The sequence below is a fragment of the Bos javanicus genome, chromosome 29 (assembly GCF_032452875.1).
Source record: "Bos javanicus breed banteng chromosome 29, ARS-OSU_banteng_1.0, whole genome shotgun sequence".
NCBI classification, from domain to species: domain Eukaryota; kingdom Metazoa; phylum Chordata; class Mammalia; order Artiodactyla; family Bovidae; genus Bos; species Bos javanicus.
This window is the reverse complement of record NC_083896.1, coordinates 30,094,911-30,120,225: the sequence shown is the minus strand read 5'-3', so window position 1 is coordinate 30,120,225 and position 25,315 is coordinate 30,094,911. Positions and strand designations below refer to the sequence as shown.

Sequence of the window (25,315 nt, the reverse complement as noted above, 5' to 3'; positions counted from 1 at the left end):
CTTCTTCAGAACTACCTACACAGTATCTTTCTAAGAAACAAAGTGGACCAAACCACCCTCCTGCTTTCATTGTTCCCCATTCCTTCAGTGAAAAACCAAAGCTCTTTGTAGAGGCAACCAGGGTGCTTCACTGGGCTTCCCTGGTGGCTCAGCAGTAAGGAATCCGCCTGCCAGTGTGGGAGATGAGGGTTTGATCTCTGGGTTAGGAAGATCCCCTGGAGAAGGAAATGGCAGCCCACTCCAGTATTCTTGCCTGGGGAATCCCATGGACGAAGCAGCCTGTCGGGCTATAGTCCATGGGGTCAAAAACAGTCGGACACAGCAACTAAACAGCAACAGGGGTGCTTCGGTCCCAGGCCACAAGCCCGGCGCGTCCATCTCCTAGTTCCTCCTAGTGCCTGCAGGAGCATCTTCTTCTCTCAGAATCCCTACCCCTCTGCACAGGCTTCCCTCCTATACAAAGACCCCAGGCCCCCACTGTTGGCCTCAACAATCCCACTCCTGCACCATCGGCTCAAACAGCCCCTCCTCTATGAAGTGTTTTCTGACAATTCTTGGCAATGTTTTTCTTTCCACACAATATCATTTATGTCTTGATTTTAGCACCTATCAGATAGTAAAATTTTGTATTATATAATTACTATATTCATGGCTTGCCCACTATCCTCTGACCTCTCCAATTATAAGCTTGTTTATACCAACAGTCTATGACAGCATGTAGCCTAAAGAAGATGCTTTATCACAGAATATAATTTTATATTACACTGTTAAGTGTTTTCATATCTTGCCCATGAGACTATGACCTCTGAGGTCCAGGCCAGCTTTATATCTTCAGACTCTATTACAGTGCCTAGAACCTAGCAGATATTTTATCGGGATGGTCAAAAAGTTTGTTTGGGTTTTTCATAACATCTTCCAGAAAAACCCAAAAGAACTTTTTAGCCAATCCAATATAAACATCTGACACACAAGTGATAAGATGAGATTTAAAAATGTATTACATCCCTTGTTTTTGTTGTTGTTTAGTCATTAAGTCGTGTCCAACTCTTTGGCTACCCCATGGGCTGTAACCCACCAGGATGCTCTGTCCATGGGATTTTCCAGGCAAGAATATTGGAGTGGATTGCCATTTCCTCCTCCAGGGGATCTTCCCAACCCAGGGTTGGAACCTGTATCTCTTATGTCTCCTGCATCGGCAGGCGGATTCTTTACCACTGAGCCACCTGGGAAACCCCTGACATCTGTTACTGATCCTGAAACGTACTCTGCACTCACTGTGTACAGCAGCAGGGGGCAGGTCCCAACCTCACTGCCATTGCTTTAGGGACCAAGTGAGTCGTCGCCGTGGGGACTGTCCTGGGCACTACAGGCTGGGTACCAGCACCTTTGACCTCTACCCACTAGGTGCCAGGACTCCCACTCTCCAGTTCCGATGCCCACAATGCCTCCAGACATGACTGAATGTGAAAGCTACACTGCAAGACTCTTTTTAAGGCATGATCTCAACCCTGTGAGTGAAACACTCTTATTATCTCCACTGTGGAGATAGGGAAATGAGGTGCAGAAAGGGTCAGCAACTTGCCCAGGGTCGCCGAGCTAGTGAGGAGCTGAGCTCCAGAGGCCACACTCCTAACCCCTGCCTTCTACCACCCCTAAACCAGCTGGTGAAGATGCCAAGATCCTTGGAAAGCCCATCTGCAGCCCTTTGGAGCAACTCGAGGAAGCTGCTCTCCATTACATCAAAGTACTTCCAAGGCTTATGAGAGCTCAGAGAAGCCTCCCTCGCTCCTTCTCAGGCAGGCTTCCTGGTGACAGTCTCCAGCCCACCCCCCACCCCCCAGCTCCCCTGGAAGCCCTCTAGCTTATCCTCCATGCCTGCAGCTGTGTTCATTGGATTACCATCACCCTACATCTGGACACCAGACTTCCACAAATGCTGGCAAAGCCTGCACTCAGTTTCTCACGGTCGGGCCACTTCACTGGCAGGGAACCTTGGCTGGTAAGCCAGGTCTCCTGGACCATGAACTGGTGTGGCTACTCTGTGGAACCTTGGAGCAGGTCTGTGCTACATCTTACTCGCAAACACCTCACCTCGGGAATCTCTGTTCAGGTCTCCAGCCCGCTGAGGTGTTTGAATCTCGAAGGTGCCACCTAAACCCACAGTGGTTCCTCAGCTTAAGAGTCCTCTGCTGTGATTCCACAGGGCAGTGTGAGCTGGATGGTGACGTTTTAAATTTAATTTCCTAATTTTATTATGCCCGTATTATAATAATATTTTCTATTCTGCCAGAAATTTGCATCTAGCTTCCAGGTACAGCTATTTCTTTGCATTTCTTTTCCAAAGGTGGCCCAATGAGTATTTAAGTTACAGACATCCCCAAACTATTATTTATCTGGGACAGATTGTGATTAAAGATAAAGAATGTCAAATCGCATATTTTCCAACAGATGCAAACTTGCAAGGCATATTTTATTTCTTAACAAGGGCCTAGTGTGGACGATGACTTGAATGTAACTAATACAATTGGGAGGTAAGGCAAGGTAAGGACAGAAGTCGTTGGAGTTTTGCTCTGTTATATTCAACCACTCCTGGGTGTGGTCCACTAATTGCAGTTCTCTAGAATGACCAGTCATCTGAATCACCACTCCTCAGCTCAAAGTCACCTCTGTGGCTCCCGTCTACCCAGAGAGATAGGCCAAGCCCTTGCTCTGATCTGTGAGGATGCACGTGATCTCCTGGCCAGCACTCTCTGCCCTCCTTCCCTGTTTTCCTCATTCACTCTGCTTCACTCACACAGGGTTCACTGTTCTTGATTGGGCTGGGCCTACCCCCTGCTCTCGACCTTTGCACTGACTGTTCCTTCAGCCTGGAATGTTCCCCCCCAGACATAGGCTTGATACCTCCCCATTCAGCTTTTCACTCATCTTCTCCACCTCCCGTCAAAAATCCCCCCGACACCTGCCATGTTAGATCCCTCTCCTCGACTGCCTAGTCTGGGTGGCGCCAGTGGTAAAGAACCCGCCTGCCAATGCAGGAGACACAAGAGGCATGGGTTTGATCCCTAGGTCAGGAAGATCCCCTGGAGGAGGAAATGGCAACCCACTCCAATATTCTTGCCTGGAGAATCCCATGGACAGAGGAGCCTGGTGGGCTACTGCCCACTGGGTTGCATAGAGTCAGACATGACGGAAGCGACTTAGTGTGCCTGCACTCCCGGCCTGCAAAGAACTTCTGTTGTTTTGTTTGAGGCTGGATCAACCATGTCTGTAACAGTGACTGGCACTCAGCAGGCTCTAGATACAAATGTGTTGAATTTATCAATGGATCTAATTGTTGGGAACTTCACTGTCACAGAGCAGGCCAAGAGAGAGGGGAAGAGGCAGTGGTAATAGATCAGATACCCACTCCAGCCCCTCTGGCCTGACCACTAGCTAGACACAGGCTGCACTGTGCCTTCTCTCCGTCCTAAACATCACAGCATGATCTCGCAGGACCGGTGGGGAGTGAGCTGGTCTTGGCCCCGGGCTCTTGTGAGGCAGCAAAGGGCAGAGTAATTGACCAACTGCCTCAAGGCCCACCAGTGGGCAGACGTGGCACCTCTCCAGACATCCAAGCTTGGAGGAAAGGAGAGGATTCCCCATGCAGGGCAGGAAGCCTCTCTGATCCCCACCCGTGGGGTCCACAGAGTACCCCGGCCTCCACAACCGGCATCTCAAACAGCCTCGGCCTGCAACCTCCTGTAAAGAAACACTGATATTGTCCACTTTATCAGCTGCCGGTCACAAGACACCACAGACACCACAAGACGCCACATGAAAATCATGTTTCTGGAGTCGGCCCGGGTGGGGCAGGAGCTCTGAACTCCATTCGCTCAGTAAAAAGGCTGCAGTCCGTTGGGACTCTCTCTCCCGCGTGCATGCACTCTCTCTCTCTCTCTCTCTTTCACTCTCTCTCCTTCCCTCCTCACACACTCCTCCACTCTCTTCTCTTCAAGTCTTGGATTCTCCTGCTATCTTCTAAATAAAATAGAGCTGTAACACTGATTTGCCTAAGAGCTGTAGCACGGTTTGTCCAAGACCCAAGAGCTGTGACGCACCGAGGGCTTTAATGTCCGTTGCTCCAAATCTTTGTTGTGACGAGACAAAGAACCGAGGAACATACACTCGCGTGACATCTATGGTGCCGTGACTCAGATATAACCTGGCTGAAACAACCTCTGCGTGGAAGAGGCCAAGCACAGCAGGAGCCCAACTCAGTGAAGCTCCCGCGCTAGAAGTGGAAGACGAAGAAACCCAGTGCAGGGGAAGGCCCATCGTGCTGAAAACCGGGACAGTGAAAAATGAACTCAGCAGGAACCTCACACGGCCCAGTCTCAGATTCCAGAAGACCTCCGGTTAAGAAACCTTGGACCACTGAACAAAACCCCGAGAGGGATTGTCAGAAGATCCTCTGACCAGTCCTGAGGAAATCTGGCACACTGATGGAAGCAGCTTTGTCTTGGATGGAAAAAGAAGAGCTGGGTATGCAGTAGTCTCCAATTTTGAGACCATAGAGGCTAAGCCTCTGCCACCAGTCAAGGTACCAGGACATGACCCCTGGATTCACTACTCACAAGTCAAGCCATGGAAGAAAACAGAAGAGGACACTCAATACACCTGTCAACCAGCTACAACATGCAGTGCCAGTTCAACAAAGATATAAAACTACAGCTGACCACGGAAAATATCACACACCCTTGGACCCCGCTATAAGGACTCTGAGGATTGAGACTAGCAAGAGGGGGGAGGCCCAATACCCTTCGCTGTCCCAGTTGAGCAGGAAGTAGCCAGAAAGACCTCGACACCCCTATTCCCAAAGAATTGGGCCTCCCATCTCTTGAGGGGGGAATGTTAGGTAGGTAGAATAGGGAAAAGGAGTCCAAAATGGCGGTGGCTAAAAGACAAGGAAGGTCCGAGGACCAGAGTGAAGACTTCAGGCAGAACAAACAGAACAAACAGCACTCCTGGCTAAGCCCAATTTGCATAGGGCAGGCCCAGGTGGAGGAAAAAACATAAAAGGAGGAGCCAAAGCACTATCTCTCGGACTCTCTCTCCTGCGTGCATGCGCTCTCTCTCGCTCTCTCTCCCCCTCCCTCCCTCCCCACGCACTCCTCCACTCTCTTCTCTTCAAGTCTTGGATTCTCCTGCTATCTTCTAAATAAAATAGAGCTGTAACACTGAAAAAAAAAAAAAAAAGCTGCAGTGTTATGATGGGGTGGAGAATCAATAATACAGGTTCATAAGCATAAACAAAGTGAAACTGGTGTGGCCGGGGATCTGCCCTGTTCCTCCCCCAGGCCTCCCACCCAGGAGTTGATGAATCCGGCCCCCAGGAGTCTGAGCTAAAGGCCCTATGGGATTGGGGCTTGAAGCCACCAGTACGGCCAGTCCCCTCCCTCCCTCTGGCTTCCAGATGCCCCTTCTGAAGACGGTGGATGGCACCAGCCCCGTGGTGTCCCATCCGGGGAGAGGTGACTGCAGTCTCAAGTGGCCAGACCAGGCCGAGGAGCGCTGTTGGCCACGGAACATACACTGGATTTCAAAGACTCACTACCAAAAACAGTAAACAATCACCTTAAAAATTACTCCCATTGAAAGTGTGTGAAAGTATGAAAGTGTTAGTTGCTCAGTCGTGTCCAACTCTTCGAGACCCCCATGGACTAAAGCCCACCAGGTTCCGCTGTTCATGGAATTTCCCAGACAAGAATACTGTAGTGGGTTGCCATTTCCTCCTGCAAGGGATCTTCCCAACCCAGGGATGGTCCCTGGATCGCCTTCATTGTAGGCAGATTCTTTACCTGCTGAGCCACCAGAGAAGCTTCATTTACACTGATGTGGCCAACCAGCAGCCCACACTTCCCCTCGTGGGCGGCCCAGGGGCAAAAGCCTCGGCCTGACCTTCTGAGAGCCGTCATTTTAGAAACCAATCATATTAAAAAAAAAAAATTATTTACATTGATCTCACACTGAAAGTCTTTTGTCTATACTGGGTTAAAACAGTAAAATTAACTTCACCTTATTTTTACTTTTTAACATGTGGCTAAATTAACTTTTTTTTTTTAATTTAAAATTACCTATGTGACTTGCTTTAGTGGTTCCCATTGCATTTCTATTGGACGGCACCGGACCAGTCTCCCAGGCCCCACTAGAAGCATCAGAAGCGTGTATGAAGGTGAATCCGCTTCTGGAGGGCTACACCACGGCTGGGAGGCCAAGGGCTCCTTTACAATGATTCTTGGTCACAGTGAGCACCATCCTCAGGTCTCAAGTGCATCAGAGTCACAAAGACCCTCCTCTCCTCTGTCTACATCCCCTCCACAGAGGCACGGTTCAAAGTGTCAGGACCACCTGGCCCAGCGGCCCAGCCTCCACTCTGCCCACACCTAACCTCCGCCTGACCCTGGCATCCCACCCGGGACTGGCTCTCAGCCCCTCCCTGCACGGCCCTCTTGAGCAAGTAAGATGAAGGGAGGTTTCCTGGTCATAGGGTGTCTCCAGGCTTGGAGCCCTCCTGGCACCCCACAGGGTGTGCTAGCATCAGCTTACAGTGTGGTTCAGGCACTTTGGAGCTGGTAGTGCTTGAATTGAGTCAAAGGTAACAATAGCCAGTTCTGCAGAAACAACACCTTCTTGGTATAAAGGTGTGTTTGTAAGCATAGCATCAACCACTTGGCAAAAAAGCATGGCCCTGGCTGGCTCTTCCCAGGTGTCCAGAGGACTGCTGTGATGGCTGACGAACAGGTCAGGCAGAATTGCCTCCCCAGGACCTTGTCGCCTGCTCTGGCCAAAAGCTGTGACTGGGGACTGGCCTCCAGTACTGAACCCTCCCTTGTTCACTTACCAGACTATGACTTTGGGGAAACCCCCTAAGAATCCCTAAGCCTCAGTCTCCCAATCTGCAAAATGGAGGTGAGAGTCCCTACCAGTTTGGTTGTGGTGGTGAACAAGAGAAGTTAGCTAAAGCACACAGAGAAAAGTGGTAGTCGCTCAGTCGTGTCCGACTCTTTGTGACCCCATGAGCTGTAGCCCTCCAGGCTCCTCTGTCCATGGGACTTCCCAGGCAAGAATACTCGAGAGGGTTGCCATTCCCTTCTCCAGGGGATCTTCTCCACCCAGGGACCGAACTTGGGTCTCTGGCTTTGCAGGCAGATTTTTTACTACTTGATCCTCCAGGGACCCAGAAAACACCCAGAAAGAGTGACAGTACTCCTGCCTCGTGTGCTAAGTGGAATCCAAAGGCCACAACTCTGTGGCATGTGGGTAGATCAGAACATCACTGAAAAAACACTGTTTTTCAGTCTGTTTTCTGACCGAAAGCACAGCATTAAGGGCTGAACCTTACATGGTGCAGAACTGGATGCCAACTAAACTGAGGAAGTCCCGGGTGAATCCCCAAGGCTTCACCAGACCTCCTAAACACACCCTCTCCTCCCCAAAGATAAGAATCTTAGCTCACAAGCCCCCATCTGCACCCCAGTCCCATCTGAGGATGGAGGTGGAGGCGAGGTCAGAGTCAACAGTTTCACATCTGGGGCCTTGTCGGGGTTGATTACAATATAAACGGTGAGGGAGCTGGCATCATTGGTGGGACCCGAGCCCAGGCTGCTCTCCCAGCCAGCCCTCGAGGGTCCTGGTATTCAAGCTTCCTCCCGGCGTAGGGTCCCAGGCTTCCCCATCATTCCCAGTCTGTTCCGCACCGCTGCCCTGTTTTATCTCCTCTTGTAAGGTACACCACACCATCTCCCGTACTCAGGAGATCTGGCGACCGACCCATGAAAGCAGCGACTTCTTAGGGCCCACAGTATCTCCAGCACCAAATGTAACACCTGATGCGTGGTGGGTAAGTAACGAATATTGAAATGAACAGATGTCTAAATGAATGAGCAAATTAGCAGAACAAGTATGAACGGAAAGTTTCGTCAAGTTAAAACATTCCAGACCCTTCCTTTGCAATGACCTGGGCAAATTAGGCGCCAGGGGCTTGTTAGAGGCTCAGTTCTGGACCTTGCAGAGCCAGCCAGCGCCATGCTTTTTTGCCAAGTGGATGATGCTATGCTAACAAACACACCTTTATACCAAGAAGGTATTGTTTCTGCAGGACTGGCTATTGTTACCTTTGACTCACTCCAGCTCCAAGGTGCCTGGACCACACTGTAAGCTGATGCCAGCACACCCTGTGGGGTGCCAGGAGAGCTCCAAGCCTGGAGACACCCTGTGACCAGGAAATCTCCCTTCATCTTACTTGCTCAAGAGGGCCAGCCTGGGCTAACACCCCAGCCAGCAAGCCCCAGACCTCCAAGTATCCTTGGCCTCCTGGAAGTAGAGGAAAGGGGTCTGGACACAGACTTGGGGTTCAACCCAGGTGGTCACGGGGCCGGGTGTCCCTCGACAAGGTTCAACATGTCCTGGGCCTCACTTCCCATCTGTGAAATGAGAGCAGTAAGAATATGTTCTCAGAGGCGTGGGAGACTCAAAACATTGCCCAGGATTAAGAGCCTGCAGCCTCCATACCGGCCGGGTCCAGAGGAAGCACTTGGGCCCTGGAAGCTGAAGGTGACTCCTGGTCTGGGCCACTCCCCACCTGCCCTCTGTCCCCCAGCACGCGGCAGTCCCTCTCTATTCAAGGTCTGCCCCTGTCCAGCACGGAGAAGAGACCACAGCGCCATCTGCAACCACAGCCATAACTGCACTCACCTCTCCTCCCAGCTGCTGGGGCCACTGCACACACTGCATGGGACACACAGCTGCCCAGGGAAAGGGTACTGCCACCCAGACTCTGCATGAACTAAATGTGGATCCCATGTCCTAGCCAGGCTCAGGGTGTGCTGCTGGGATGGGGAGAACATGGGATGGAGAAGAGGGATGAGACTTCATTGGAGAAGCCACTCTCCGTTTTTGTGTATATCACCTCCTAGAGAAGGTGCCCAGATCCCTGATCAGACCCCTCTCCTGAGCAGTACCCCATCTGCAGAACATATCCTCACAAAATCTGCCCAGCCACAGGCAGAAGCGGTGGTGCAGTGGTAAAGAGTTTCGGCCTTGGACAAGTCAGAGACGGCACATCATCAACAAATACCTGGATATAGCAGTAATCCTTCCAATCAATCAGAAAAAGACCAAGAAACCAAAGAGAATAAAGCAAAGGACAGGAAAAGGCAATTCACAGCTTAAACCCACACACTTCATAAACGTGAAAAGATGTCCAACCTCACGAAGTGACCAGGGAACGCAGATTAAAACCAAACATGACTTCTTGCACATTGCTGGCAGGAGTTAACTAAAACAAGGCTTAGAACAGTAATTCATCGTGTCTATTAATAGTAAGGCTGAAGGTGTGCATACTCTCCAATCTGGTAATTCCACTTCCCTGTATGGTCCAGGGTAACTCACCTTTGTGTGTGTACACACACCAGGGACGTTTATTGCAGCACTGTGGCAACAGCAAAGGAACAGAAATGCCTTACATGTCCACAAATTGAGGGGCAGCTGAACAAACTCTGCATCATCACACGATTCAATACTATACAGTGACTTAAATTGAAAAAAATTCCTCATATGGATCTATTAGGATAAACCTGATGCTTAAGCTTTTGTACTGTCAAAGGATACAAGTATCAGATCAGATCAGATCAGTCGCTCAGTCGTGTCCGACTCTTTGTGACCCCATGAATTGCAGCACACCAGGCCTCCCTGTCCATCACCAACTCCCGGAGTTCACTGAGTCTCACGTCCATTGAGTCAGTGATGCCATCCAGCCATCTCATCCTCTGTCGTCCCCTTCTCCTCCTGCCCCCAATCCCTCCCAGCATCAGAGTCTTTTCCAATGAGTCAACTTTTCGCATGAAGTGGCCAAAGTACTGGAGTTTCAGCTTTAGCATCATTCCTTCCAAGGTATATGATCTCATTAACTATAAAAACACATAAAACAAGACTATACAGAGGGTATGTGAGCTATAAGAATTAAAAAAAAAAAAAAAACATGAAGATTGACATGTACACACTGCTACATTTAAAATGGATAACCAACAAGGACCTCAGAACAGCGCACTGGGAACTCTGCTCAATGTTATGTGGCAGCCTGGATGGGAGGGGAGTTTGGGGGAGAGTGGATCCAGGTATATATATGGCTGAGTCTCTTGGCTGTTGTCACACCATTGTTAATTGGCTATGCTCCAATATAAAATTAAAAGTTAAAAAAAAAAATGGAGGAATCGCCCAATTCTTGGTGACTATTACATTTACCAAGAGATCAAATAGACTGGGATGGATTATAGAGTCAGGGCTCCGTTGTATTCTTCTAAATACTTTATTTCTTTTAAAACATCAGACATAATATGCAAAAACATTAACATCTGCAAATCTGGCTGTCATATGGAATTCTGTTTTCCTTTCTATTTTGAAATATTTTTATATTGAAGACACCGAGTTACAGATTTTAAGTCAAAAATTCAGAAGCTATAAAAGCAAAGGGAAATTCAACAACATAAAGATTTAAGGAGCAGAAGGGAAGGAAGAATGGGGAGAGAGAGGGAGAATGAACAGTTAAAAGACAAATGACAAGCTAGGAAAAGTACCCCTCTAACAGATGCGTATCCGACCAAAGAATTCCCTTTAGCCTATAATCTGCTCATGCAAGTCAATAAGGAAACAAGTCAACAAATCAAACAGAGAAATGGGCAAAGGACATGAATGAGCAGCTTACAATACAGAATGTAATGGCACAGAGGAAAGGCTTGTTCTTCACTGATCTTAATAGCAAAGCTCCAGAGGCCTGCCAGAGCTGGAGGAGGTGGGGAACAGACCCTTTCTAAGATCAGGGGTGAATCACGGTGACCTTTTGGGAAGTGACCTGGCAATATCTGTTGAAATCCCCTTAGCCTGGGAATTCCATCGTTACTTCTACAGAAAAGTCTCCTGTGTTTGCATGAAGATTTCCATCATGATCTTTACACACAGCACCATTTGCGACAGTGAAAGATGTAAATGACTTGAAAATCTACCGAAAATCCACAAGGACCTGTTTAGAAGCACCACCACACAAATAACGCACGAAACACTATGCAGCTGTGAAAAAGCGGATGCACACGTCAGCACAATGCCACCAAAAGAGCACCCGAGCACACGATGAAACTTCAAAAAAGCAGGTGGAGAGCAGTGTTCCGTGTATCTCCAATGCCCTTCTACCAAATGACCTACATGCTGACGTGGCTATGTCTCTACAGGAATCGAATATTCAAAGAATGCAAAAGAAACTAAGAGGGCAGGGGCTGAGAATGGGAGAAAGACCTTCTTTATGTTTAAGACCTTTTACGCTTAATTTTTTTTTTTTTTAATGGGTGCGTGGGATACACTTTCAACTCAAGTTCTGCTAAAAGGAAAAGAGAAGAAGAAGGAAAAAAAAAAAATAAGGGATGTAAACTCTGGAGTACTTACATACCCAGACCTGAATTCCAGATCAACCACTTACTGGCTGCACAAGTACTAGACAAGTCACCTCTCTGGATCCCAAGTTTGTGTCCAATGGAGATTAAAAACAAGGTCCTTCCTCCTGGGGTGGCTGGATAGGCTAGGTAAGAGGAGCTGCAAGGTGGTTATCATAGAAAAGTAGAAGCTGCTGGTCTCAGACTCCAGAACACACTTTGTCTTTCCCTCTCAGGGGTCCAGCAGACACGAGCCCTTCTTGTCTCTCTTTGCGTCCCACTTTGCAGACAGTGAACGACAGGGGCAGCCGGGCACAGCCCTGCACGCTGGGTGTAGGGCCCGGCCTGGGTGGGGAGTGGGGGCTGAATCCCAGCCCTCCCTCAGCTTGTCAAACCATCACCTGGGTACAGAGCTATGTCCAGTTGCAGGGGTCATTCATCCTGCTTTCCATAACGTCTCTGTATGGGCTAGGAGCTACCTCAATTATAGCAGGAAATTAATTAAACACTCCTCTGTAATCCCTGCCAAGTCACAAAGAGCAAAATGCAAAGATCTAAAATATACACTGAAGTGTAGGGGGGTGGGGTAGGGGTTGTCCTGGGAAAGTTGGCATCGTCAGCTCATTCGTATTTATATTTCTGTGTCATTTCCTCTGAACTCACAGATACCCTTTTATTTTTTACCAGCAGATGTGGTTTCTAGGGAAAGAGTTCTGCCACCTTTGCCCACTGGTACCCACTTCCTGAACCTCAGGCTGCTGGGCGATGTTCTAAGTGGAGGTCACCCTGGGGACGAATCGTGTGCAGGGCCAAGAGTCCCAAGGGGACAACTCCCTGTCCCCTCCTTTCCTCAGAAGGGCGAGTCAGCAGGAACAGCCCTGAACCAAGGCAGGCTGGGGGTGTGAGGTCTCTGGGGACACAGGCAGGCCAAGGAGCACAGAAGAACCACGAGCTGCTGAGCACTGCAGGCCTGCTGCACTCGGGGTGCTGACTTGGGCACTGAACTACAGCAGGGAACCAGGTAATAGGCCTGGGCTCCTGCAGCGACACGTCCTGGGGAAGACACCCTAGGACCACACAGATAAATAAGAAACGGCGATGGTGAAACCCAAGGGTGAGGCCAATAGAACAGGGGAGTGGAGCAGAGAGAGACCAGCGTACCTTAGGATGGAAAGTCAGTAGGTCCTTGGCTTAGACCTCAGACAGTGGAAAGGAGGGGGTGGAAGGAGGGTTGCACTGAGGGGAGCGAGTTTCCAGCAAAAGAGAAGAGCAAAAGACCCTGAGGCTTGTCAAGTAACAGAAACAGGTCCCGGGTGACCGGAGATGGGGAGGAACGGCCGGTGGTGGTGCCAGGGAGGCCTGCTGATGGGGTAGTCCAGGATGTCACAGGCCACCCCGGAGCCTGGACGTTACTCACTGTCCTTGAGAAGTCACCAGAGGGTATTAATAAAGGCATAACCCTCTGGACTCAGTTTTAAAAAGATCCCTGGGGCTGTCCAGCAGCTCTTGTGTGTCATCTTATTTAATTTTTAAAGCACTCTATATGGTGGGGCTTCCCAGGTGGCGCAGTGGTAAAGAATCCCGATTTACAGATGAGGAAACTGAGGCACAGAGAGACACATGAAGGGTTCCTGAGGTCTCCAGAAATAGACTTCAAGCAGTCTGAACTGCTCACTTTCTGGCACCCATGAATTGGGGTGAGCTGTCTCGGGTGGCTCTGGACAAGCTCCTACATCTCCTGGGCCTCAGATTTCCCATCTGTAAAATGGGAGCAGCAAGAACAAGTTCTGGGAGGTTTGGGAGCCTCAAAACGCAGCCCAGGATTGAAAGCCCACAGCCTCAGTACCGGCCTGGCCCCGAGCAAGCACTTGGGCCCTGGAAGCTGAAGGACGGTCTTGGTCTGGGCTTCCCCTGACGGATGGCAGTCCCTCTCCACTCAAGGTCTGCCCCCAGCCCGGCACGGGGAGGGGTCCACAGCTCCCGCCTGCCACCACAACCACACACACACTCACCTCTCCTCCTGGCTGCTGGGTCCACTGTACACACTGCATGGAACACACACAGCTGCCCCAGGGTGCGGGGGATCGGCAGACTGCCACCTACACTCTGCCTGCCCTCACTACACGGGAATCCCACGTAGGAGCCAGCTGGAGGTCTCAGAGGAGAAGCTGCCTTCCCTCTGCGGGTACAGCCCCTCCTGGAGAAGATATCAGGCTCCAACGGGGTGTGGCCACAGCCCCCGAGCCAGCACCACAGAGTGACACCCCTTTTACGAGCCACACCTCCGCCCCCCAGCTCCAGGGGCAGCGCCCTCTCCACTTGAGCCTCAGCTCAGTCCAGTGTGGTGTCCCCCTCTCCAGGGCTGGAACTCCCAAAGTCCCCCAGCAGGGCAAAGGTCAGTCCACATCTGAATTCCTAGTAGGAGCCCAACGGGGTCAGAGCCGCAGAGGGCAAGAGCTGAGGGCTGTGCATGCTGACCAGGTGGCAGGTACACAACCCCCAGGGTAGGATGCCTAGAAGAGAAATGAAACCGTGGAGAAGGAAAACATGACCTCTGTTTCCTGCATCAGCCTGTCCCCTGGGAGTAAAGATCAGGTGAGAGAGACCCTTTTGAAGTCCTTTTTACATTAGTAAGGCTTTTCCACGAATTAGTTGTATATTCAACTCTCCTTGAAGTAAAGGTTACCCATGAGTGAAGGGACGGGCGACTAGACTTCTAGGTGTTGCTGGGGAATGTGTAGACCGCCCCCCGCCACCCCAGCCTCAGCAGTGATCCCTCTGGGGTAGGGCCGGAGCAGAGAAGGTGGAACTGCTGGGAGGAGGGTCAGCCCATTAAATATGACCCAGGGTCTCCTTGGCCAGGGGCTCCTGCAGGAGAACCCAGAGCCCCATCCCCACCCCAGAGCCAGGAGGCACCAGGAAGACACTCTGAGCTCTTTTTCAAGCTCTGGTCCACTCACACCCTGTGTGTCGAAACCTACAAACACATCTCTGAGCACAAACACATGAATCCCTGTTCAAACACAAGAGCACGCCCCAAAATAAATCCTGGGAATACACAGGAACTGACTCCTACACACATACTCTTCCTCCTCCTCCTCCCTGCCCACCCTACTCCCAGCCCCAACATACAGCTTCTGGGGCCAGCTGGGCCCCCTCTGCCAGGGCACTCTCTTCCCCCATCCCTTGAGGAGGGAACTGCCCACCGGCTTCTTCAACTTCAGCTCCAGCTCCACCGGAGTTTGTTTGTCAGGCTGCAGGTCCCTTGGGCCGTCAGCCAAGGAGCCTGAGCTTCGGGAGGAGCCAGGAGTGGCTGAACCAGCCCTCTGGGGAGCTCTGCATCTCCAAAAGTTGAGTAAAGGGAAACCCAGGGCTCCTGGCTTGGGGTGGGCAAGCCCAGCTCCGTGGCCAGGAGCCCCAGACCCCTGTTGGGCTTAGAGGTACCTGGGAAGGTGAGTCGTGGGGGAGACAAGCTGCAGGAAAGCAAGGGAGGAGGATACACAGTCTTGTGTCCTCAGGGGTGGGGGAGTGTCCTGGGGCAGCTGGTGGCCAAGGTCAGGCAGGGGGCCGAGGCCCCTGCCCCGGAGGAGGATGCCCCCGCCAGCCCCTCGTGCTCACTCACCACCCTCCTGGCCTGTCCCAGCCTCTCTGCACCTGCAGCTAATCTTCATCCGCCCGCACACAAATTCAGGACACTCCCCTACCCACCTCCTGCCCCATTCGAGCCCTTGTGGGCTCAAGCCCTAAGGCACGAGCAATTCCACGCTCAACCTGGCACCCAGTCCTGGGGGTGGAGGAGGGCAAGACTCGGGCAGTCAGGGCCTGGGGACTGAGGATTCCAGAGTCTCGGGCTTGCTCGGCCGGTTTGTGCCTCGCCCACACCGCCTCTCCCCAGAGCTGCTGGCCCAGGGTCCCACGGGACACCCCTGGGCGGGCACCCTAAATCTAATGGAGGCTGGTGCCCAGGGTCAAGCCACGAGCCAGACCGCTGGGTGCTCTCGAGCCCAGGAAAACTCCGGGCTCTGCCAGCAGCTCCTCCCCTCTGCCCTTTTAAGAGTCGTCCTTGTACTCAGGCTGGAAGGGTGGCCTGTGCACGAGCAACCCCTCGGGGCCAGCTCACACCCGAGGCTCCTTCCAAGGAAGCTGGGGCCATAAGGCGACTTGGAGCAACCGAGGCACGGAGGAATCGCCGACCCCGAGAAGGCCCAGGAGGCCAGCCTCTGCGGGGCCCTGGCCCTGTCTCCAAGTGGGAGGCCCCATCCAGCCTCTTCCGAGAGCCCTCATTCTGCCTAGGAGCTGTCAGGATCAGGGTCCCGGGACACACCCAAGCCTGGCCAGCCCACCTGGCCTTCCCAGCCTGTCAGTCCAGCTGTTCTAGAAAAGGAACATTTTCCTCTTACTCTATTTGGATAGCTGCAGGGACAGCCACAGGGAGCAGAGAGGGTCTGATTATTGATGGAGGCAGGGTGCAGGGCCACCAGCCTCTGAAGGGGCTGAGGGCCTGGACCTGGGAGGCCTGGGCCCCCCTCCCCGACAGGGTCAGAGCCCCTCAGCACCACCACAGAGAGAGTAGCCGGAGGGGGCTCCCCAGGCCCAGGTCCTGGAAGACGGACTCCCATCTTTAGGGAAAGTGATCAGCAACCAGGTCGGGTGAGGACACCTCTCAGGCCCAGGCCCCATCCCACCCCCGTGCTCCACTCCCCTCCTCTGCAGGTCCCGGGCTGACAGCTGGGGGCTTCAGCAAGGAAGACAAGGCATCCACAGGACAAAGGCAGAGGACCTGGAAACTGATCTTCTTCCCACCCTGGGAGGCAAGAAGTGGAACCATGGGGTTGAGCTAAGCGCCTCCCCTCCCTCCACGCTCCTATCTACCTCCTCGACAGCCGGTCTCTCACGCTTGCCTCCCCTCTCCTCCCAGTCCTTGTCCCCTTTCCAGCCGCCCCATCCTGGTGTCTCCTTGTCCCCAACTCCTCCTGCCTGCCTCCCCCGCCCCGGTTATGTAAGGGGCCCGGGAACACACAGAGGGAGCTTTGTTGTCAAACCAAATCCATACGGAGCCGGGAACGGCCAGCGCAGCTGTTCCCCATTCCCTCCGCCTTGGCAGGGGTGAGACACCGGGCAGGAAGCCCCCGCACGCCTCCCTTTTGGAGGGTAGGGGGCGAATGCTGGCCCCAGGGCCCCCAGGCAGCTGAAAGGGTGGCCGGGGATCAGTCATCATTGCGTGGGACCACAGCAGGGGACCAGTTGGCCCTCAAGACAGAGCAGAGCCTGGGTACAAAGCCAGGGGCCCAAAGCCCAGAGAGGAGAGCTCAGGGCTGGGACAGGGCTGCACCGTGAAGGCCTAGGGGGCGCCCAGACCGATACCACTGCACGCTATTCTCGTCCGCCCATGGATGCGGGCCTGCGTTCTGTCGGGCACACAACCCATGGACACGCTCATCTGTGCTCACCTGAAAGGCATCTGAGCAGAACTCTCCTCTCTGCTCTGACCAGCCTCTGCCACCCCAGGTACCTCTGGGGAAAAGCCTTTGTGCTCTGGAGAGAAGAGGGTGGGGGGCAGAGGTCAGAGGCCAGAGAAGCTCCACCAGCCAGCGTTTCTTGGCAGACCCTGTAGGTCCAGGATGAGAGCCTGCCTTCCCGCCCAGGAAGATGTCCAAGGAGGCAGGTGAGGGCCCAGGAAGCTAAGCTAAGATGAGAGCATCGGCACTTGGGGGCGGCAGGCCCTAGCACTTCACCAAATGCAACTGTGGACGAGCCATCTCAGTCAAACGCTGGGGCTGCCAAGGAGGAGGCCCTCCGGAGTCTCCACGGCCTGCAGGGCGCCCACCCGGCCCACTTGAAGTCCAGCTGCCACATTAAGCAGAACGGTGTGGGTGCCAAGACCTGCGGTGGGGCGGGGGCAGAGGGGCAAGGGAAAGAAGGGAAGGCAGATACAAAGGAAGAGGGGTGGTTGGAGAAGAAGGGGAAAGAAATCAGAAGGAGGAGGGAAGGAAGGCGGTGGCAGTGTGGGGGGCTCAGAAAAAGGAGAGAAACAGGAAAAGGACCAAAGACGGGACTAAAGGAAAAGAGGACACAGCAACCCACTCCAATATTCGTGTCCTGGAAAATCCCGTGGACAGAAGAGCCTGGCAGGCTACCATCCATGGGGTCGCCAAGAGCGGGACACGACTTAGCATAAAGGAGAAGTGAGAGAAGAGCCCACCCAGCCTGAGAGGATGCCCCCTGGCAGCCCTCCCACACCCTCTGAGCCAGATAGGTGGTCCACGATCAGTAGGACAGGGTGGGGGCATTTCCAGAGAACTGGTCCCAGCCCAGCCAGCGCCACCATCAGCCATGCCCCAGGGGTTTCAGCCTCAACAATCCTACATCTTTGGAACCTAGAAGATAAACCAGGACCTCAGAGAAAGGAGAGATGGGGGCAGTGGGTGCACAGGAGAGGTAGCTCCTGCCTGGGGCAAGAGTCCTTCTGTGACCTGGAACAGTGAGTTCCTTTTCTGAGTCTCAGCTCCCACCTTTGCAAAAAGGAGTTACTGAGAGGCTACTGTGTGCCAGCCTGGTGCCGGGGATGCAACGGGAAGTCAGGCGGTCGAAGGTCCTGCCCTAGAGTCAAACATCAGCCTAGACCTCTGAGGCCTCCCCAGCTCACGTCTATCATCTGCGCTCCGTGAGTCAGTCTAACATCAGCCTGGACCTCTGAGGCCTCCCCAGCTCACGTCTATCATCTGCGCTCCGTGAGTCAGTCTAACATCAGCCTGGACCTCTGAGGCCTCCCCAGCTCACGTCTATCATCTGTGCTGCGTGACCAATCCCGTGCACTGCACTGTGAGCCCTGTTATCAGATGTGCTCGTGGAGAATCAGAGCTCCAGACATGCCAAAGATCACACAGCCGGAGGCAGACAGACAAGACAGAGAGCACCTGCCTGGCTTTCTGGCCCCCAAAGAGGTGCTCTTCAGTCTCTGGGCCCCACCCTGAATCACAGAAAGTGCACCTGCCAGCATTTACAGAGCCGGACCCCAGGCCCTGGGATGTTATCGGATACGCGCTCTCGAAGTAAAGGTCACCAATGAGGAAAGGGATGGGCTGTCAGACTTCTAGGTGTTGCTGGGGAATGTGTAGACCGCCCTCTGCCATCCCAGTCTCAGCAGTGATCCCTCTCCAGTAGGACCAGTGAAGAGCAGGTGGAACTGCTGGGAGGGGGGCTAATGCTCAGCCCATCACATATGACCCAGAGTCTCCCTGGCCAGGGGCTCCTGAAGCCTCTATGGGGAAACAAGGAGGCAGATCTGAGACCCCACAGCCCCATCCCCACCCCAGAGCCGGGAGGCACCCAGAATATACTCTGAGTTCTTTCTCGGGTGAGCTCTGCTCTGCTCTGGTCCACTCTGTGTCAAAACCTACAAACACATCTCTGAGCTCAAACACGTGAATCCCTGTCCAAACACACCCCGGAATAAATGCTGGGAATACACAGGAACTGACTCCAACACACACATAGGCACTCGACCTTCCTTCCAGACACAGAAGACAGAGCCCACCTGCCCAGATTCTTGGTCCCCAAAGAAAGTGCTCTTCAGTCTCTGGGCCCCACCCTGAATCACAGAAAGCGCACCAGCCAGCATTTATAGAGCCAGACCTCGAGTTAGGACGCGAGGGGTGTGCAGGGCCATCAGGGAAGCCTCAGGATGGGCTCACGTTGGATGCTGAAGGACACTGCAATCTAGGAAGGGGGCTGCCACTGGCACCCAAGTCACTGTCAGGGGCCAGCGGAAGCAGAGGCCAGAGCTGAGGGCATGGACACGTGGCCGGGAGGTAAGGACAGTCCTGCTGGAACCCAATGCGGGTTTTCGAATAAAAAGAGTTTTAAGTTAAGACACCTTCTGCCCCACTTTCAAATGCAATTTTATATGGGACTCCAATATGTAGAAGGAATAAGTGGAGTTGTTTGGGTTGAAGCAAAAATGGGGGTGAACCCCCTCCCAAGCCCTTACTCCTGACATGAGACCCTAGAGGGTTCCATTCCAGGGGCGCTTTTCTTGGACCCAAATAAAGTGTCAGGCAGGAAGGGAGGTTAGGACCAGTCTGTGCAAGGACCTGAAGGCAGGGCTGAGAAGGGGGATGGGAGCAAGAAGGTGACCAGCTGGCCCTGGTGTGGGGGCACAGAGGGGAGGCCCCCCTGAGGGGCAGCTTCCTGCTCATCCCAGGTCTTGCCTCTCCTGCTTGCCTCTCCCAGGTCTGAATAGGCTGTTGGGCCAGGTCCTCAACGGCCTGTCAAAGGCGAAACTCTTCTCCCTTGACCCCAAGAAAGTGTGTGCGCGCACAGTCGAATCCGACACTTTGCGACCCTACAGACTGCAGCCAGCCAGGTTCCTCTGCCCATGGGATTGTCCAGGCAAGAAGACTGGAGTGGGCGGCCATTTCCTCTTCAGGGGATCTCCCCGACCCAGGGATGGAACTCATGTCTCCTGCATATCCTGCATGGGCAGGTGGATTCTTTACCACTGGCTCCACCTGAGAAGCCCTCACCCTAAGAAAAGGGGGAAACGGAGCAGGGACACGGTGAAGACAAGGTCATATCCAATCTATATTCTCCATCCACTCATCAAACAAATATTTCCCAAGCATTTATTATGTTAGACACCACGCCAGGCAAGAATAACACGGCAAAGAACACGACAGGTTTCTGGAACTTACACGAAACCACTCAAGAGTCAGGGAGGAAAACGCCTTGAAAGTTTTCAAACCCATTCACACCACAAACACGCCCCTCCCATGCCTGTATCGCCTGGGGACCATCCCTGTCAGGGTCACGGTTGAACATTATCAGTGACACGGCCTGTTCCCCACCCACCCCCAGGCAGAGTCTTCTTCCTGGAATCTCCAGATGGCCACACTGAAGACCTTGTTCCCTCCCCTCCCTAGGCAAGGGAGCCCACAGAGCGCTGGAAGCATTGTTAAATGTGCCAGTTTTATTTTTCATCACGACAAAGGACGAAGCTTCATCTCTAGTTTTGCTGGCTCTGAGTCACTTGCTCAGAACCCAAGGAAACGAGCCGGCTCCATTCTCACCTGCCCAGAGCTCCCAGGTCTCTGGGTCCCTGCCATTGCCCATCTGCCACTGTTCCCTTCCTGTAACCTTTGAGCAATGGGTCCCCGGGGCACAGCCCCGCCACCCCCACTTCTCTCCTGCTAACCCTGCCAACCAGGCCTCCCTCTGCCTGATCGGAGCAACCTCTAAGAAGCAAAAAGGATGTGGATCTTTGAAGATCCTCTCTGGTCTTGAGCCAGCCCAGGATGGGGTCCAGGAGCACCCTGGAACAAAGGCGCCACGGCCCTGCAGGAATCTGGGGGTGTCAGGAGCAGCTGCCAAGGCAGGTCCCCGAGCTCAGACCCCAGAGGACCCCTCCCCATCCCCACATGTCGCCACTGTTGCCGGATGAGGCCTTGTGGGCAGCAGCGAGGGAGCCGCATTTCCAAGGAATAGGAGCGGGCGGGCAGGCCAGATGGAAGCAATTACCGGCGGGAAAGCAGGAGAGGTGGGTGCTGGCAGGGGCTGGGAGGGGCTGCAGGAGCAGGGAGGGAGGAAGGGGAACCCGGCCCTGCCCAGGTGAGAGAGGCAAGGGTTCGGAAGCCCAGGACCAGCTGGGTCAGATGTGGGGTTCAGGGCCGTACAGAGTTCTGGACTGCGAATCAGGAGGGCCGTGTCCCCCTTGGTCACCAACACCCTGTAGCCTTGAGCAAACCCTTTTGCGTCTCCGAGATGCATCTTCTTCACAGATCTCAGGGAAAGGTAAGACAAGCTTGGGGAACAGTAAAGAACTGGGTTGAAAAGCACAAGATTTTGGACGCAGGCAGAGTCCCAGCTCAGCTGCTTAGGAGCTGTGTGACCTTGGCCAAGTGGTCTATTCTTCCCACGCCTCCCTGTCTTCATTTACAAATGGGCTTCATGAAAGGGTCACACGAAGCGATGTAAATAAGTGAACAGCACAGTTTTGGTTTTTTTTAGAGGTTTACTGGGCCAGGCTTTTAATAAGCGCTTGATAGGTAAATTGTAACCACTTTTGTTATTCGCTAAGTCCCTTTTTACTAGAAGGCCAGGTATTTGTGAAGGCTGCCCTGGCGGAGGACACAGGGCAGACCATGGACGCAGGAGCATCACCGAAGGCCCTGGAGCCCGCACCCTGGTGGAGGGTTTGGACCCACGGCAGAAACAACAGTGAGCCAACCCAACACTCTGCAAACAGCTTCCTGTCCTCTTTCTAGCAACCATGCTCCCCACCCTCCACAGGAGAGCAAGATCCCAGAGTCCCCAACCCACTCAGGCTTAGGAGGGAAGCGGCACCAGGCCTTGCCCACCCTCGAGGTCTAAGTGGACACCGCCTCCAACCCCCCGCAGCAGCACCCTCCTCCCTGCTGGGCTTGGGGCAGAAGCCAGGGCTTCAAATTCTAGAACAATCACATTGTGTCTCTGCAGGGTGGCTTTGCAGGGGGTAGAAGTGGCAGAAATAGGGCAATCATCTGGCTGCAGGGCTACTGGTCCCAGGCAAGGGGCCAAGACTGAAAGAAAACCTGCAGCTCAGGATGGCCTTCCTCATCTGAAGAGCAATCAACACGGGGCAGCCCCTGGCAGAGTTTCCCCCTCTGTGGGCCTCAGGGGCACCAGTCGGAGGCCCGTCGCACCTGCCTGGGGCCCAGGCATCACTACAGCTGCTCCCACTTGTAGCAAACATTTGACCACTTCCTCCGTCTGTAGAATAAAGGACGTCTCACACACACACACACACATACACACACACACACACAAATTGTGGTACAGGTCAGGAGTGAACTGGAGTCCAGGCGTGGCCAGCAGCCCCTCCTGGCACACTCAGAACAAGCGTGCACAAGTGCTGAGCACCTCCAGGAAAGGGTGACCAACGAGAGAGGGGAATTAATGACTACAGGCACCCAAATCTGCCCGCCCTAGGCACTTCCTCAAGGAAACCAAAAGGACAAGAGTGGAGAAGGACCTGAGATGGAGAGGTATGAGAAGCTAGCTAGTTCCTGCAGAAGAATGCGTACCCCCAGGCAGCTGAGGAGTCAGGGGGGTGGGGGAGGGTCAGGCCCTATACATTTTCTCGGTGTCCCCTTACCTGACTGCCCTGCTCCCTAGCACCCACGGTCCAAACCCCGGAGCCTGGGAACTCAGCTGGGTTCTGGTGGCTCTCACAAGCTGTAGGTCTGGTTCTCAGTCTCTGGGACCCTCTGGGACACTGATCTGAAGGATCCCTTTCAGGAGACTGGAGGTGCCCACCCCATCTTCATGGGCTGGGATCATGGTGTATCACTGCAAGGAGGAGGGACCCCTTCTCCATGACAGAGGCCAAACTGTTGAGCCGCTCTGAGTGGAGGAGTCCACCCAGACAATGCACCCACATAGGGCCTGGGTGGGCACACAGTGCAAGGTAGATGCCGGGCCAATGTGGGTAAACCACCGATAATCACAGGGCCCAGGAAGGGAGGTCTGGCCCCAGCTGTAGAAAAGCGAGGGAGAAAGTGTTAAGTGTCAGTCACTCAGTCGTGCCCGACTCTTTGAGACCGCATGGACTGTAGCCTGCCAAGCTCCTCTGTCCGTGGAATTCTCCAGGCAAGGATACTGGAGTGGGTTGTCATTTCCTCCTCCAGGAGATCTTCCGAACACAAGGATGGAACTCAGGTCTCCTGTATTGCAGAGTCTTGACTGTCTCCTCTCTTGCAGGCAGAGCCACCAGGGAAGCCCTCCCTTTCTAGGATTTGGTACAGTTCTAAGAGGAGCAGATTCTCAGTTCTAAACCAGAAAACTGGATCCTAGGAATCTAAAAGGGCTGGAAGGGTGGAGGGGCCAAAGAAGTCTGTTTCTGAGGAGTGGGAGTGAGTCACTGCTTTGGGAAGGGAAGTGGGTGAAAGACGAAAGGGAAATCAGCTCAGAAGGCTTGGCCTCGGCCTGGGCCTCCACTCACGGGCAAGGGACGCTATGGCACCAAGCAGCAGCCCACTGCCAAGCCACGGACGCTGCTCAGCCCCCAGGTCTAACACGAGACCCCAGGCTACTTTCTAACTCCTACCATCCACCCTCCCCTCTGAACCCCTGATGACCTGGGCTCTGGGGGGACGGTCCAGGCTCCTGGCTCTCCTTCAGGTGCTGGGAGGGAGGCCCAGGGCCCAGGGGACAGCCTTAGATCTCCTGCCCAGCACACAGATGCTGAGGGATGGGGCACAAAGAAGCTCGAAGTGGAGACTCAAACCAAGCCGGGTACAGGCCAGAGGGACCTGAGCCATGTCAACTCAGGCAGGGGGTATTTGCCGATTAGCTCCCAGCAAAGAGAAGAAGCCCCAGAAGTTCATTTCTAGGCCCGAAGCCGCTGGCACCTCGCAGGCAACCTCTCTAGACTTATGGGCAGCCTTTGGAGAGTCTTGTTGGAGAGTGTGGGAGAAATGCTGCTAAGAGCAAATACTCATACCTGTGCCTCTGTGCAGGTAACTTCCATGGCACTCAGCACCTTAACGATTCCTCCCCGCCACTCCCCCTAAAAGATGCCAGGGCGGTGGTCTAGACAGGGCGGGCGGCAGACCACAGCTCAGGAGAGAGTGGCTTTGCTTTGTGCCTCTGTGCCACCTTAGCCGTGCCAGGCCCGTTCCCTAGGTTCCGCAGAGAATAAGTCTGCCTAAACTTGGCTTCCACACTGTGCCTCCACCCCCCACCCCACCCCAGGGGATGGATAGCACAGGCTGCCCTGAGAAGCGAGAGGGTGTGCCAGCCTGTGGGTGGTCAGGAGGTCAGATGGGCACAACTGAGCCCCCCGACACTGTCTGCAGCCCCAGCCCTCTGGCGGGAGCCCTCTACCCTGGCTCAGGACCCAGTCTGGGAGACAGGGGAGCAACAGCAGTAGATGAGGCCTCAGATGGCCCAGGCAGAGCCTCCCCCAAGACTGGCAATGGAGGTCCCAGCCAGCAGAGGCCCCAGGGGGCACCCAGCACTGACAACTGAGCCCAGAGACTCTACCCGGGACTGAACTCCACCCCAACCCCATCCCTCCCCACTGCCCACCAACCCAGGCAGGTCCCAGACACAGTATCCTAGGCCCAAAGACCCCCAGGAATGTGGACTGGTGTCGGGCACAGACAGCCTGCAGCTAGCGACCCCCACACTTGGGCTCTGCTTGGCGACCTTGGGTCTCCTGCACACAGGCGGCCCCAGCAGAGCCTGTCAATTCCAGCCAAGCCAGCCTGCCGACCTCCTGGACCTGGTGGGGCAGTTGTGGGGAGCAACCGCGGCTCAGAGGATGCCCAAAGCGGAGGCGGGGGGCCTCTTCCGCCTTGGCGCAAGGCTGGGGGCTAGAAACTTTCCAGAGAGGACCGTCCCGTTCGCTCACTCCCAGGGAGCAAAGACAATTGGCTTTCCGTGGAAAATCCCATCCAGGGCAAGGAATCCCTGGGCCGTGGCCGCCCCTCCGGGACCCCGACCCGGAACCGCGCGGCGCCCACGTGCCCGGCCCGACCACCTCCCCTATCGCGGCGCCGGGCGGAGAACCGGGCGGCCGGGACCCGGAGGTGCGCCCAGCCCTCGCTGGCGGGCCCCAAGGGGACCGGCCGCCGCGTACTCACCCTCGCGGGTGGCGCGGGGCGGGGCAGGACGGCTCCGCGCGCAGCTCAGATCCGCTAGGCGCACGGGCTGGAGGCGCGGCGGCTCCGCTCGGCCCGGTCCCTGTCCCAGGCGCGGGGCCGGCCTGGGAGCGGGCAAGTCCGCCTGCTGGGAGGCGGGGGCCCGGGCCCCGGCGTGGGGCGGGGAAGGGGGCCGGACACGCTTGCGCACACTGCCGGGGAGCCGAGCGGGGAGCA

General features: G+C 54.3%; 1 protein-coding gene and 1 long non-coding RNA gene across 6 annotated transcripts in view; one reads left to right on the top strand and one right to left on the bottom strand.

Moving 5' to 3' along the window:
• The window catches only part of ST3GAL4 (ST3 beta-galactoside alpha-2,3-sialyltransferase 4), a 90,223-nt gene that overhangs the window by 14,858 nt on the left and 50,050 nt on the right, over positions 1 to 25,315 (bottom strand). Inside the window, exon 1 of one of the 5 annotated variants that reach the window (XM_061406379.1) lies at positions 25,082 to 25,252. The exons of 3 other annotated variants lie outside the window; for them this stretch is intronic. Coding sequence is in view for 1 of the 2 variants with exons in the window: in XM_061406377.1 (XP_061262361.1) it covers positions 23,938 to 23,964 (27 nt within the window). In the remaining variant the exon portion in view is untranslated. Of the gene's footprint in view, positions 1 to 23,937; positions 24,484 to 25,081; positions 25,253 to 25,315 lie in introns of those variants that run through there. One more of the 5 variants, XM_061406377.1, reaches the window with a different exon arrangement.
• The window catches only part of LOC133241200 (uncharacterized), a 27,912-nt gene continuing 22,474 nt past the window's right edge, over positions 19,878 to 25,315 (top strand). Inside the window, exon 1 of the long non-coding RNA XR_009734542.1 lies at positions 19,878 to 22,480. This is a non-coding gene — a long non-coding RNA (uncharacterized LOC133241200). The remainder of the gene's footprint in view (positions 22,481 to 25,315) is intronic.